Raw genomic sequence first — 14,622 nt, 5'->3', positions numbered from 1 at the left:
CATGGGAAAAAATACTTACAAATAGCAAAAGAAAAGCACATGTAAAAGAGAAACAAACACAGAAGAGAAATCTAAAACAAAATCAACCATCCCATGATACATTTAAAGGATAAAACTAAAAGCTTATCAAAAGGAAGGTCTGTTGTTTTCATTCTCTCATACAAATACTCCATGGTTAGTTTTCTCTTCATTTCTTCACTCAAATGAAAACATGATCACAATCGTACATCACGATTAACATTTATCACATACATGTAAATGTCATGAATTAAGCAAGTTGAAAATTCCAAAGTTTCTACTTCTCCTTTTTTTAAAAACCTGCAAGTTTCCAGATTTGTCTTGTATAGATTACATGTAATGAAAGACACATTAGAAGACTTGGATATTTTCTCCTTCAGTGACAACGTCAATTGTCAATATTTTAAAAAAAAAAAACATGGCACAGTCCAAAAGACTAGAATTACAAACACTTGGGAGACCACAAAACAGTTGACATAAACATGTTCTCTGGAATTTTTGTAACTCTTTCTTAGCCCTGAGTAGTCTATACTATTCGTCCATATTAACACTGCAGGGTCGTCTGAACTCTTGACCTCTCTCGTGGATCCATTTATTTGACACCCACTTCTGACCCACCAGGACGGGACAAGCCGCATGTCTTGTGTCAAATATTCCGTCACCACTGCGATATAAATTGTACCAAAATGCTGCAGCTCCCTACAAATACAATTTGTCAATGATTTTTTCATCCCTTTAAACTAACAACAAATTACATTTATATCAGGTAATTCAAAAGAATTTTCTGTGTGTTGAAACTTTTTGGTTTTCAATAAGAACAAATTATCATTTATAAAAGTTTTAATAACTTCTCATCACAGATGCGAAAGGTCTTTATTCTAGATACATGTATCACTTAAAAAACGGCAATCAATTAAAAATCAATTAATGGGATTTACCTTGATGGGAAATAACTTAACACCAATGTGGGTAAACACAGTTGCACCTCCAGCATCCACATTTGTCATCTGCTCAGAGGGAAAAAATATCAGTATTAGATACTCTCGTGATGAGGTTTCTATATTAATGAACTATATAGTCTCAATTTAATAATTGCACTGCCTCTCAAAGAAACCTTAAGCTTGACCCTATTTCTGATCAAAATTAATTTTCAACTTAAAAAACAATTTAATCTATTTTCTTTATGTTCAAAGTTCAGATTTAACCATTGAACAACATTCAGTATACTAGTATTTTAAAACGTTTCAAGTTTTTCAAGATTTATTGCATGTATGATTTATTTATAGAACTTACAGAACAACAGAACACTGTGTGTTAAGAAAAATGAATACAGCAAGGCATCTGTATTTACAATAAAAATGCATTGAAGAAAGTTATAATACAGCATTATGATGGATACAGAAATGTTATTGTGAATAATCATCAATACAAAATATAACAAACACGAGAAAAATATTTGATTCGAAACTCTTTGCTTTAACTTTTTAAAAATTAAATATGCACCATAAAAATATTATTGAAATATTTATTTAAATGTTTAAATGTGCACCACATATTCACCACAAATAAATCTACTATTCAGTATTGAACTACCAATATTATTGAATAGTGCAAAGTATGATATAAAATAATGAAGAGTGCATGCTAAAAAAAATAATAAACTGACATATCTACTAAATAATTGTTATATTTAGCAAATATTTCTTTATCATATTATTTATTTCCGAAAACAAATGGACCCTCACAAAAAAGTTGTTCTTCAATATCATCAGTATTTGTCTAGCATCTGTGCAATGCAGGTCTTTATTTTCATGTACTAGTAACTATAGAGATGTCAGGTATATTGACTTCTTTTGTCTTTTTTAATTAGGTATCTATCATGAAAAAACTTATTCTTTATCATAGTCTAAATGTGTGTGCGGGTACTGTGTTAAATCACATAGTTTAGACAGAGTGGTACTGAGATTCTAATACAAGTACTAGCTGGGCTAGTAAGTTATCTTAAATAATTTTCATGTATTGCTACTTACATGTTTAATGATAATATTTAAAGAAATTTAATACAAATTTCAATGTACATGTATATGTTAGCTTCCATAATTTACATGTACTGCTACTTACAAATTTGACATGTACTTACATAAGTAAGCCATGTGGCTATTCTGTTACCAGATCCAAGGTCACGAAAAGCTTCTGTTTCTTCTCTCTGAACACAAACATTATCAAAACATACAAATAACCCACAATAAACTCATCATACGTTAGACCATGCCAACAAAAGGGGTACTAGGATTCAATTCGAAGCTTGGGATCAAACCCGGCCTGCACTAGTCTCCCTACGCTGCCCTACCCAGTGGTGCCACATGCATTTGTTTCCACTGAAAAACCTGCAAGCCAAAGGTCTTGAATGCAATTTTTTACACCTGCTCATATGTTATAAAAGGAACTAAGATTTTTATTTACCGGTAACACATAAATGCTTGCGAGTATAGAAGTTGTTTTTGACACCAGCAACAAGACAAGATTAAAAGATTAACAATTATGAAAAGTGCTCCCAAAAGGAGAGAAGATAATCTCAGTTCCTTTTAAAGATGTGTTAGTAACAAAAGCGACATAGAAGACCTGACTGACTGCATTAACTTACATAGGTAAGAAAAGTTGCAATTCGGTTGCCACTTTTAATTTCAAATGCCGACGGTTCTCTTCTCTGAAATGGGATTTGAAAGAGCACTAAACAATTCTACTGCCATGCGGAATTTATCCAATAGCTTTCTTACTTTTGCTTAAATTTGCTGCTCAAATTTCATGAGAATTCATGACTTATCTGTAAAGAGCAATATCTAACTGTAGGAATCTGTGGGAGTGATATTACCTTGGTAATGTATATTATCGGTAGTCAAAAAGTTTTGTTAATTTGGGGTGGGATATGAGCTGCAACTCACCCAAACAAACTCTTTGTATTTTATATGAGGAAGAATACTGATTAAAATAATAATTCATTGCCTATCCCAGGGAAAAGTACATAAATGTATCAATTCATTTATGGTACATATAATTTACATGTACACTTTAACACTTATTGATAGGACAAAAATCGAAAACTGTGGAATCATTGTTTGTGGAGGAGCAATGTTCATGGCTTTCATGGGTAACCCTTGCCCACGAATTTACATCCCCACAAACTTACCAGTATATGCAAGCATATGTTTAAGATTTATTTACGAAATAGAACTTGTTACCAACAAAACTACATCCCCACAAACCAAGAAATTACCCTTGAACATTGACCCCCACGAATAAAAATTATCGATCATTCCACAGTAATCTTTACATTACTGATCCATGCATCTTTCTACAAAACTCTTTGATTCAGCACCAGGAAATAAAGTAAAAAAAAATGATCTTTAAGAATACAGAACCTATTATAGCTGCAGAAATGTACAGGTAGCTCTACTGGAAGATTTAGCTTAACAACAGGAGAGCTTTCATTCTGCTTGTAATTTATTTATTTTGCCCTTTTTTTAAATTTGTTTCTTTAACTTCAATGTCTTCATTTCACAAAAAATCTTCAGACATAAGAAGTTAAAGAATAGTCAAATGAAAGACAAACTCTTTTGCACAATAAATTGCCACAGATCTGCAGCTAAGTCTGTTATTAGTGGTACTGGTGTGTAACTTACCCTTGCAAAATCAAAATGGGGTTCATATTGACCTCCAAGTCCATAATTAGCAATCTGAAAGAAATTTCACAATCTCTGTCAAAGTAAGATGAAATTCTCATCAAAACACGAGTTTGATACATGTACACGTATATCTGTACTAGTATCTATGCACATAAATACTTACAAAAACATGAAAAGGCATATTACAACTAGAGGTACTGTGAGCAAGCTCACAATTGATACCCCCCACTAAGAAAAAAATCATAACGCGTGTATTTTTGCTATTACAGATAATATTGGATGAATCTATTTCACTGTCCATTTTCTATAAATAACAACTGCTTTATTTTTGAAAACTGTTAATTTTTAGCTTCTAATACATGTATTTCCATTAATACAAGACATGACACAGACAGAATTTAGCTTTTATGAAACAATGACCTTGAACTTTCTCAATTGACCTTGGGTCAAGGTCATGACACACCCTTTAATCATAAGCAATCTTTGTGTGAAGTAAGAACTTCCAATGTTTCCCCATAAAAAAGATATCGACCGGACACGAATTTTGCATTATTTTTTTTTTGCCAGTGACCTTGACCTTGCCCGAATGACCTTCGGTCAAGGTCATGACACACCTTTAGATCATAAGCAATCTTTGTGTGAAGTAAGAACTTCCAATGTTTCCCCATATGAAAGATATGGACCGGACACGAATTTTGCATTTTTTCTGCCAGTGACCTTGACCTTGCCAAAAATGACCTTGGGTCAAGGTCATGACACACCCTTAGGTCATAAGCAATCTTTGTGTGAAGTAAGAACTTCCAATGTTTCTCCATAAGAAAGATATCGACCGGACACGAATTTTGCACTTTTTTGCCAGTGACCTTGACCTTGCCCGAATGACCTTGGGTCAAGGTCATGACACACCTTTAGGTCATAAGCAATCTTTGTGTGAAGTAAGAACTTCCAATGTTTCTCCATAAGAAAGATATGGACCGGACACGATTGCACAGACAGACGGACAGACTGACAGACAGACAGACAGACGGACGGACGGACAAGGTGATTCCTATATACCCCCCCAAACTTTGTTTGCGGGGGGTATAATAATGAATCAAACAATTACTGCACAGCTTCTGTACATGTAATGCACATGTAACAACACAAAAACACACCTGTAATTCCTCCGCTGTTGCCATGGAGAGGCCTGTGATGTCAGATATTCTGTTATTGACATTATGTATCACGGGGTCGTCCCCATCTTTCAACCAAGCACTGAAAACCAAGCGGAAATATGAGATCAAACTATCTCTAATTTGTGTTGATCTATATCAAATATACAGGTAGCATGTTTTAACCAGTAAGAATATTAAAAAACACAAAGCAGAACAGCCAGCTGTAGAAAATAATACCATTAAAAAGGCTGGTTGGTCGACAAATTCCCCATCATATCTGCCTTTAACTTTAATTTATACTGTTTTTGGCCATGAACTATTATTTTCTAAGAAAAACTCCAAATACTGTAATTATTCATGATCATGGTTTTAATTTCACTATGTTTGCGATCTATCATTCTTCCATGAAATTAAACTTCACCTGAATACTATCACTAAGTTTTCAAAAACATTTCAATGCTTATACTTTGATCATCACGCATTTCTTGCAACATAAAATTAATTTTCAAACCATCACAACTAGTACTTTAATATGAAATTGTAAAATCTTAACACCATGGAATTAGAATTGTGGTTTTAAAATTTAAACATTTTTCAATGTCTATAAACAGAGCTTTTCATGTAAAGGAGTTACATATAGCCTAAGAAATGGCAACAACGACCCTGCTCCTCTAAATACTTTAAAGCAATATGAGCTGTATTATTTAGAATTTTTCTTTGCTGCAAAAGCCTGCTGGTATGATAAGTCTGCATATAGCTCAAATTCTTATGATAAATAAGACTTGAAAAAAACATGATTTTTTGTCAGAAGAAAGATTTTTCTTCTAAGGAATATATAGCAGATCAATTTTTGCACAGGACGACAAAAATTCAATTTTGCCCCAATTAAGGCTTCTCAACGGCTTTCCCCACAAAAATATGGCAAACAGAAATTTAAAAGCCATGATATTTTTTGTCATTTTAGTAGAAAATAACATTTTCGTAAAAAAAAAAATATCAACATCAAAATTACAGCTCATATTGCTTTAAAAGTTCGAGATTTTCGGTAAAAAGTATTTATAGGATTGTTACGTTTTTTTTACTTTCTCAATAACAGTATGTGTACATTATATTTACCAATAAGTATAGACTGTTCAATGTAATCAATAAGTTCACAGGCATTCATGTAATTCACATTAAACATTTACTGAGAACATTATTAATTTTTTTCCTCTTTGAAAAATGAAGCATAAACATGGAAGCTTTTGAGTATACATAAAAAAACAGGGGAAAAAACAATAACCATTTTTTTTTTGGTCAGTGTGTGAATGAAGTTTACATGTGTATGACAATATTCTGAATGATTCAGTTTATTGCTTTAATTATACATGTATGTTTATAATTAACCCTTTCACGGTAACTGCGGTACTCCTCTTTTGCAGGGCAAAATTATGTGGTTTGGTGAAATATGACGTAACGTCAATTGTTTAATTTACGTCATTTAATTATCTACTTTCTGAAATTTCGGCAAAGTATATCATTTTGCCCTGCAAGAGAGCAGTACCGCAGTTATCGTGAAGGGGTCTATTGGTTTGTTTGGGTTGAAAAAATAAATTATGAAGGAAAAAAACAACATATTGATTATATTTTCAATCAACCAATTTAGTCAAAAATACTGTCAGTCAAATTATTATCATCAGTTCAGGCCGTAGAAAACTAGTTATATAACTATACATGTTTTTCTGTGATGTAAAATATCAGGCTATATTGGACAGACAGACAGACAAAGATGTACCTTTTGCTGACCCTGTACTCTGCTGTCTCTAGTTTACCAGTTCTAGGGTTATGGACTGTTGCTCTGCTTAACTACAAAAACATGCACCAAAGATAAAATATTATAGATAATTATAATAATCTGGATTCAGTGTAAGTAGGTACAGGTATACATATACCAGTACATGTACATTAATTATACAAGTATAAAAAATTACTGTACATAATTTCACTGAGATGGAAGCTGTACTAAAGCTGGCATAAATCATTTTTTTCTGCTACATAAGCCAGCTCCAACTAATAAGATTTACCAAGTATATACATGAAACAAAATGTTAATATTTGAATTCATAATACTCTCAGTTTATTTTATTGACTGTATGTTAGATTCAAACCAAACTCTGAATTTACAGTATCTACAAGGTCAAATTACAATTAGCAGGCAAAAGAACATAGAAAAACATCTGCTGCTAATTTGTCTGTCAGTGAACAGTGGTGTCTTACTAGAGGTGTGGCGATCCTTTTGATGGTATCTATCTCCTTGTCTGACACCACGTCGTGGTAGATGACGATCCATGGATTGAGATATACTTCCTCCTCTTTCGCCGGCTTCAATAGCAGACGTGGATTATTCTTGTGAACGTACCGACACTTCAGCTTGTGTTTCAGCTTATAATCCTGAAAGAAACCATTGTTTGAAAGATTAGCTAATAACACTTCTGATGCTCAATGACCTTTAACAGTACAGTGTTCATTCTACATTTTTAGGCAATGTTTTTTGTTTCAATAGACTATTTATTCACAAGTGCTCAGTAGAGGAAAGATATTTCCTCAAAAATTTGCTTTTATACTCAAAAATGTAAGTTTTTAATGATATTTTTGTACTAAATTGTTAAATTACTTAATTATAAAAATGGTCTTACAGAGACAAATAGCATAAAGAATTAAAGAAGGCATTTTAAAAGAAGACAAAATTACATGTGTATCTTCTCCTCTGCACAGGCTCTCATATGTTTGGAATTCGTCTGATTTACGGTATTCGTCTAGAGGTCGCTCTGTGTATTTATTTGGTTCCTCGGTTTTGTCCTCCTCCCCACCATCTTCACCGCGTCTATACTGCTTCCTTCGCTGTTCCTCTAACAACTTTTCATAGTATTTGCGATTATTCTGAGCCCGTGTGTGGTGAGGCACTGAAATACAAATAAAACAGTTTTTGAGTTTTCTCTTTTTCTGAAATGTATCGGAATATTTTGAAATAACTGGCTTTAAAAAATGCTGTGATCGAGGTATGAAACTTATCTATACTTACATAATGCCAAAAGTTCATTGGTCAGTACAAGGGCTCTCTCTACATTACCTTGCTAAAAAAAGAAAGTGAAAATAGAAACTACAACTGAAAATTGTTGCAACTTGCAATTACGGCATTCTTTAATAATTCAAAAATGTTGAGAAGAAACCCCTTATTAAAATATCATTTGATTATGAAGTTTACCAAGAGAATCATGTACCAAATAAGGTATGTACAATCATACTAGTACATGTATAAACATATGCACATCAAGTACTTAAGGAGAGAGAGAGAGAGAGAGAGAGAGAGAGAGAGAGAGAGAGAGAGTATTGGTTCAGTTGAGAAAGGTCTCTTGAATTTTTGGAATGAAATGCCTTTTGTGCATGATGACCACCATACCATCAAAGCAGCATAAGACAAGTAGTCAAGAACCAGTTCCCTAGGTATTGTTTTGTTTTTCTCTTCTCCCTCCTTTTCTAGGGAGGCCTGCATCCACATAGCGGTATGGTAAAAGTCTTCCCTCAGATAGGCCAGTCGTCCAATCTCAAAGCAGTCATTGGCTGCAAGGAGGAGTAACCAATGGCCAATCAACTCACACTGAGTTTTTTTAGTGTTACTTCTCATGCTTTGGTTATCAGACGCTGACTTCATGCATGACTTGTTTGGCGAATGATACTATGTACTTCCATGCTTGGTTGATCAGATGCTGTTAATCCTCTTTGAGTTCATGATGCATTATTTTTTTTTTAGGTTGCTACACGTATACTATTAGTTTGATAGGACAATGACTAGCAGATTTTTTTTATTATTACATCAGCAGTGAATCATGTTCAACATCCATGCAAGTGCTTCTATTTCATGAGATTCTGTATTCTGTACATACATGTATCAAATAAAAATGCTCTTTTCTCTCTTTACTAGCCTGCACCTATTATTTGTGGGATATTCTTTCGGTATTTTGCAAAGGAAGACTACTCAATATTTAGAGAGAGAGAGAGAGAGAGAGAGATCTGCAGTGATAAGAGATTCTGTGCTTGTCATAGATACTGTAAGCTGGTTACTTTTGATGGGAGATTCTACAGTATTTGCTTTGTTGATGGAGATTCTGTCCTTTGTGGCATCAGATTCTGTGCTTACCTTTTATAACGGGTACTGTAGTCTGTACTTAATTTTTACAGGCAGTGTGTCTACTCTGTAAAGAGAGTCTGTGCTATGTAGAGAGAACACTGACTACTGCATAACACTTACCGGTACTTACTTTGTAGACACAGAGTCAGTACTGATACCTTGTAGAGGGATATTCTGTACCCTGTCCCAGTACATTTGTACTTGCTTTGTAGACACAGAGTCAGTACCGATACCTTGTAGAGGGATATTCTGTACCCGTCCCGGTACTTACTTTGTAGAGAGAGAAGGCTAAATAATCCAGAATATCCATTCTCTGAACCGTGCGGTTTTTCTCTAGAGCCACCAAGTTCATAGCTTTCTCCATCCACAGAGTAGTGTGATAGTAATCGTCATTGTTATAGGTCATCTTCCCAATTTCAAAGCAATCAGAGGCTGAAATGACATCAGTCACATGCTGCATGCAGAGATCACACTGATTATATCATTATTACGTACTCAACAAAACTAGTTAGTGATCACTACAGAGATCTAACATTGATTATATGATTCAGTGACTGTGCCTCTATAGTTACAACTGTTTGAGCGGGATACAAATAAAAGTTGTGTCAGTCTATAAGCTGTACACTGACTGTATGATATATATACGGTAGTCATACCAAACGATTTTTGCTGATTTACATTCAAAGATATATATTCGTCAATAAAAAGAACAAATGGTAAAATCATTTTAAAATTTTTGGAGGATATTTTGTTCTTCAATTTTGGTAACCCATCTCTGATAATTGTAGGATGATACAAACATCTTTGGTTCTAAATGGAGAATTTTTACACTTAAAAAATTCCTTACTGATCCTTCTTCTCATTGGTTCTTTATTTATACATTTTTTTTCGTCTTTGTGTTTTGTTTTTTAAATCAGCCTATGTAAATGCATCCCTTTACAGAGAAAGAATGAGAGCAAGCAAGAGAATGCTACACACAGTGTATGTTACTTGATCTGAAACGCACTCATTCAACACTGAGACTCATTGATGAAAACTTCAGATTATTGGCAAAGTTATTTAAACATGCAAACAAATTAAACTTCCAGTTCATTAAACTGATGTACAGCAAAGCATTCAGACCTTTAAAAGACAATTTATCATGAAGAGCATTTTTGGGGTTACTATTGAAAAGTAGAAAACTTAAGTAATATACCGTTATATGGACACGAAAAAAAAATATCCTAAAGAGTTCTTGATCATCAAATGAGGTCTATTACATTTTAAAATATTTATTGATGTTAAATAAAACAAGTAAAGCAGTTTCACTATTGGTGGTCACAGGATGTTAGGCAGAAGCGTACCTGACATCTGTTTGGCCATCATTGACCTGATGCGACCCTGGGCCAGCTGATTAGTGTCCAGCTGGTAGGTGTCCTGTAACCGTAGCAATGCTGTCACCGCCCCCCTCAGGTCGTCGTAGTTTGGGAGGTATCCCTTCAGTTCCTCGATCTTTTTATGGACTGCTATTGAAGAAATAGAAATTCAGAGGCTCTCATTCAAAAAAGTTAAACAGTATTGTACAATAGCAGATAAAACATGTACTGTACTAGCTGATGTTAAAACTAAGTACTACCGATACATACATAAACAGTGATATCATTTATCATATTAATTCAATGATTTCAAGGTAATTTTTGTTGCTGAAAATTGATCTCAGCATGAACAAAGGCATATCATAGTTACAAATCATTTATAATTAATTCGTCTATCCTTAATGTAGCTAAACTATGTAATCCAAACCCCATTAACTAACATTTTTCTCAAAACATGAAAATCAACACAAAAATTAATGAAAATGCATATGTTGTTGTAATATGACATAATTTTACATGAAAAGGTACTGGCGTTCTAATGTTCCTCAATGTTTGCATAAACCATCTTTTCATTATCATGATTACCACTTTCTGGGTCGCTCTGGAAGTTGGGGGCCACTTCTTTGTCCCAGTCCAGGGTGAAGCGCTTCATGTAGAGGTAGGCATTGATCGGATTGGCCAGGAGGTTCTTGTCGCCGGCTAAGGCTGCCTCACTGTGATCCGCAAAGTCACTGGCAATTCTGTAGAATAAAATCACCCAATTATGTTAACATTACATGTGTAACATTTGTCTATCATCATTAAACAGTTACTGTATATATGAATATTTCAAGTACAGTATTATATCTCAACATGAGGCACAAATAAAATGAACTGAAATTATGATCATATCTAATGGTCTACCCCTTTAATATTTATTAATCAACCCATACTGGTATCCCCTACATTCAAATTCTCCACAACAATGTTGATGTTTTGCTGTTTTAATGTTATATACTGTAGTTTTCAAAGCTCTGCTAAAGCTGATGGAGAGAAGTTTGTAAGACCCCCCCTGGCACATTAAAGAGCAAAGCGTAGAGAAGAGAATCACCTGGAGCAGAAAAATACTCTACATGTACATAAACAGTTAAGTTTATAACCTTTAGACTTCTAATTGAAAAGCACTTACAAACAAAAATTCATTTACTGGTGTTGATTTCTATCATATATATTCCATACATTAAAATTAAAAGTAAGATAGAAAGAGAGAGAGAAACCATTGATTCTACATATACTTCACATTATTTAGATACATAAAAGTGATATAAATAACTGATATTCTTAATCTATGTCCCATCAATTACAAATGATGCATGTTTTAAGTCTTAATGTTTATCAAATTCTTGTACTATGTGATGCAAAAATTTGCAAATTCATAATCTATCAGACATTTTAATGTTTATTGTGCCTGTACCAGCAACGGAAATGAAAATAGCTTGAATTTACAAGTTTTCTTTATCAAAATGTGCATCAAAAAATAAACAACATTATAGTTTGTTGTTGCTTTAATTATATGTTAATAAGCATACAAAGCATGTACTGGTAAATGTTTTCTACATCCCAGATCAAATGCAGTGTCTGTGAGAATTGTTACTGAACATGTGCATTATAGTTACCGTATTTTTCGAAAATTATGTCGATCCTCTTTATTGGGCGAAGGAGCCCGTTTTTAGCATAAAAAAATTAAAAAGTATAAACAGGTCGACTTCGAAGAATTGGTCGAAAAATTACCAAGTGTCATATGTTATTGCATATTAATATCAACTCTGTTATGATTTGTTTTCTTTCAATCAATTAAATTCTTCAAAGAGTTTAGAATGCTTTGATTTTGGGGTTTGGGTTTGTGGGGTTTTGGGGGATTTTTTTGTTTGGGGGAGGGGGGGGTATCCAGCATTATAAGGACAATGCAAATTTACCATGCTTAAAAAAAAGGTACATTGTGTCTAAAGGTAGTGTACATAACTTATACTGATATGTATAATGAATCATCTTTTTCACACAGTACCAACAAGATGTCCTTGTTGTTTGACTACCGGTACCTATTTTGCAATGTACCTAAAAGTATTTAGAATTAACTTGTACATTTTTAAAGGTTCCTTATTTATTAACCAATTTAGAACTTTTTTCTCTCTCCATTCTTAATTGTAAATCTTTCAACACGTGGTCATCTTTAATTATGTCAGCATAGTGTTTCTATAAAGATCTGTGTTTCAGAAATATACCTTTAGTTATTTACCGGTAAATCAAGTTTATTTCTTGAAAAGTTCATGGTTAAAACAAGTTTGCTTTCATTCACTAGAAATTACAATAAAATTCACGAACTAAAAATCCACTATCTGGTGAATCACTTGACTTAATTTCTTAATTTTTCTATTTTCATGGTTGAAGTATATAGCTCATAAAAAGAGTTAAAGAATTACAAAAAAATAGATTTCTATGTTTGTACATTGAAAGCTAAATATAATTTTAGCTTTTCACTCCAGTTCTGTTTTTGACAACTTTACATTTTTGTTTCAGACAGTCTACATTTTCAATACCTACTGGAGACCCCCAAAGAATGATTGACTTTTAGCATATTTTTAAGGAAAACTTCTAAATCCATACAAATGACAAATAGATTTGTCCATAGTTATCATAAATAATTTCCTCTCAGCTTCCAAAACTGAAGAGAGACATTCAATTATAAAAGAGTGACGGATGATGATAGATATGGTGTGAACACTGGTGGATTAGATACAGAGGAAATTGATTTCAACATATTAATATCCTGTCGACTCAATTTGTCCATAATTGTAAAATAAGAGAAGAAAAAAACATGAAAGAAGGAGGCTCAAATTACTACTTCAGTCTTCTGATCTTTGAAAATTTTAAAATTGTTTTTCAAATTTGTGTCAAATAAAGTTTAATTTCAAACCTTAATTTGCATACAGTACAGGAAAAAAGTGACCTCAAACTAAATCATTCATTGATGATTCAGTAAACAAAAGGTCAGCATTCATTTTATATGCATAAGTAATTAAGACTGTTCAGTTTCCAACAATTTCCAAAGAAGAAATTAACAAATAATGATAGTTTGTTTCAGTCTGACACTGTTATAACAATCTCTCAGATCTCTAGGACCTGCTACATAAAGCTAAAGTATTGTTGTTAATACAATCATTCCCTTCTTATCTATATTATTATATAACTAATATTCAATCCCTTACTGATCTAGAAACCCAACTGCCGCATGGAGTTTCATTGCAGTATCAACTAAATAAATAAAGTACTGGTAACTAAATGTATTTTGGTGGCCATATAAGTATAATAGACATAGAATATTATTTCCCACATGTATTCCTATATATCTGTCTATCATAAAGTCTGAATTTGGTCAATTTGACGTATGATTAAACATAATCTCAACAATCATTTTATGTTTCAGAAGTCTGATACAGATATCTCAAAATATAATGTTATGCATTTATATATGTATTCTAAAAATTCTATGAAATGTTTTGTTATGATGTTTTTAAGAGAGAGAGAGAGAGAGAGAGAGAGAGAGAGAGAGGAGAGAGAGAGAGAGAGTTTATATTAAAAACAAGTTATATTTTAATGTTGCGTTCCGAATTTTCTAGAAACAGTAGGCGTCTGCAGTAGTATCATCTGGAACACAAGATAAACAAGTTTCTGTGCAGTGTTGATGCCATCAAAGTTTTCGTACTCACTTTTTCAGTTTGTCAAGTCGTTTTTCTTCTTCGTGAATGTAGTCTTGGATGGCCACGGCGATGTCCCTTTCTGCATACAAAGCGGTCTCTAAATGTGCCATGGATGAAAACAATTCGGCACTAGCAAGTGTTGCCACGCAAGCAAACGCCAAACAAGTTACCCAAAGTTTCATGACTTTCTTTCTCTTGAAGACAGAGGAAATTCTTTCCAAACAGCTGATCGCCGTTGACAAACTACCAGTCAAGTCGCTATGTGACAATTTTCTCGATCATAAATGGCGAATTTACTTTAAAATGTGTCTTACGTGCACACTGGAGAATCGGAAATGTTGAATGAGATGAAGCATGGGCATATAAACAGAGCCTGCCTTATCAGGTTACATTTTTTACCAACCAGGCGAGTCTATCGCCCGGTGGGGGGAACAGGTTGCTTTTCAAAAGCTCAGCGACCGCATACCGAGAATGTACGGTTGCGCTGCGCACCAATTTTCACTTGAA

The 14,622-nt window shown here is 33.5% G+C and overlaps 1 protein-coding gene across 3 annotated transcripts; it reads right to left on the bottom strand.

Annotated features, from left to right (window-relative positions):
• Window positions 1–319: 319 nt before the first annotated feature.
• Window positions 320–14,503, bottom strand: LOC105347341 (prolyl 4-hydroxylase subunit alpha-1). Of its 3 annotated transcripts, none has more exons than XM_011456374.4 (13): window positions 14,125–14,503; window positions 10,964–11,118; window positions 10,367–10,528; window positions 9,295–9,455; window positions 7,917–7,968; window positions 7,586–7,797; window positions 7,112–7,285; window positions 6,630–6,700; window positions 4,856–4,955; window positions 3,699–3,752; window positions 2,663–2,725; window positions 957–1,025; window positions 320–717 (listed from the first exon to the last, which is right to left on the bottom strand). In XM_011456374.4, exons 1-13 carry the CDS (start codon window positions 14,295–14,297, stop codon window positions 550–552), a joined length of 1,614 nt encoding a protein of 537 aa, XP_011454676.3. In that variant the 5' UTR covers window positions 14,298–14,503; the 3' UTR covers window positions 320–549. The 3 variants fall into 3 exon arrangements, with proteins under 3 accessions (XP_011454676.3, XP_011454673.3, XP_011454674.3); XM_011456371.4 differs by lacking the exon at window positions 2,663–2,725 and adding an exon at window positions 2,159–2,224; XM_011456372.4 differs by lacking the exons at window positions 2,663–2,725; window positions 9,295–9,455 and adding exons at window positions 2,159–2,224; window positions 8,295–8,455 and having other exon boundaries at window positions 14,125–14,439.
• Window positions 14,504–14,622: the final 119 nt, after the last annotated feature.

This window comes from Magallana gigas, chromosome 7, assembly GCF_963853765.1.
Source record: "Magallana gigas chromosome 7, xbMagGiga1.1, whole genome shotgun sequence".
Classification (NCBI taxonomy): Eukaryota; Metazoa; Mollusca; class Bivalvia; order Ostreida; family Ostreidae; genus Magallana; species Magallana gigas.
The sequence above is the reverse complement of the archived record's forward strand: the minus strand, read 5'-3'. Positions and strand labels throughout refer to the sequence as shown.

What these genes read in the sequence shown, in the direction of transcription:
- LOC105347341 (XM_011456371.4), bottom strand. Translation starts at nt 14,297, where the DNA reads ATGAAACTTTGGGTAACTTGTTTGGCGTTTGCTTGCGTGGCAACACTT. An exon ending in CCAGAGCGACCCAGAAAGTG is followed by an intron (nt 10,529 to 10,963) that starts GTAATCATGATA and finishes TTTCTTCAATAG; the next exon opens with CAGTCCATAAAAAGATCGAG. An exon ending in GCAGAGGAGAAGATACACAT is followed by an intron (nt 7,286 to 7,585) that starts GTAATTTTGTCT and finishes GGTTTCTTTCAG; the next exon opens with GATTATAAGCTGAAACACAA.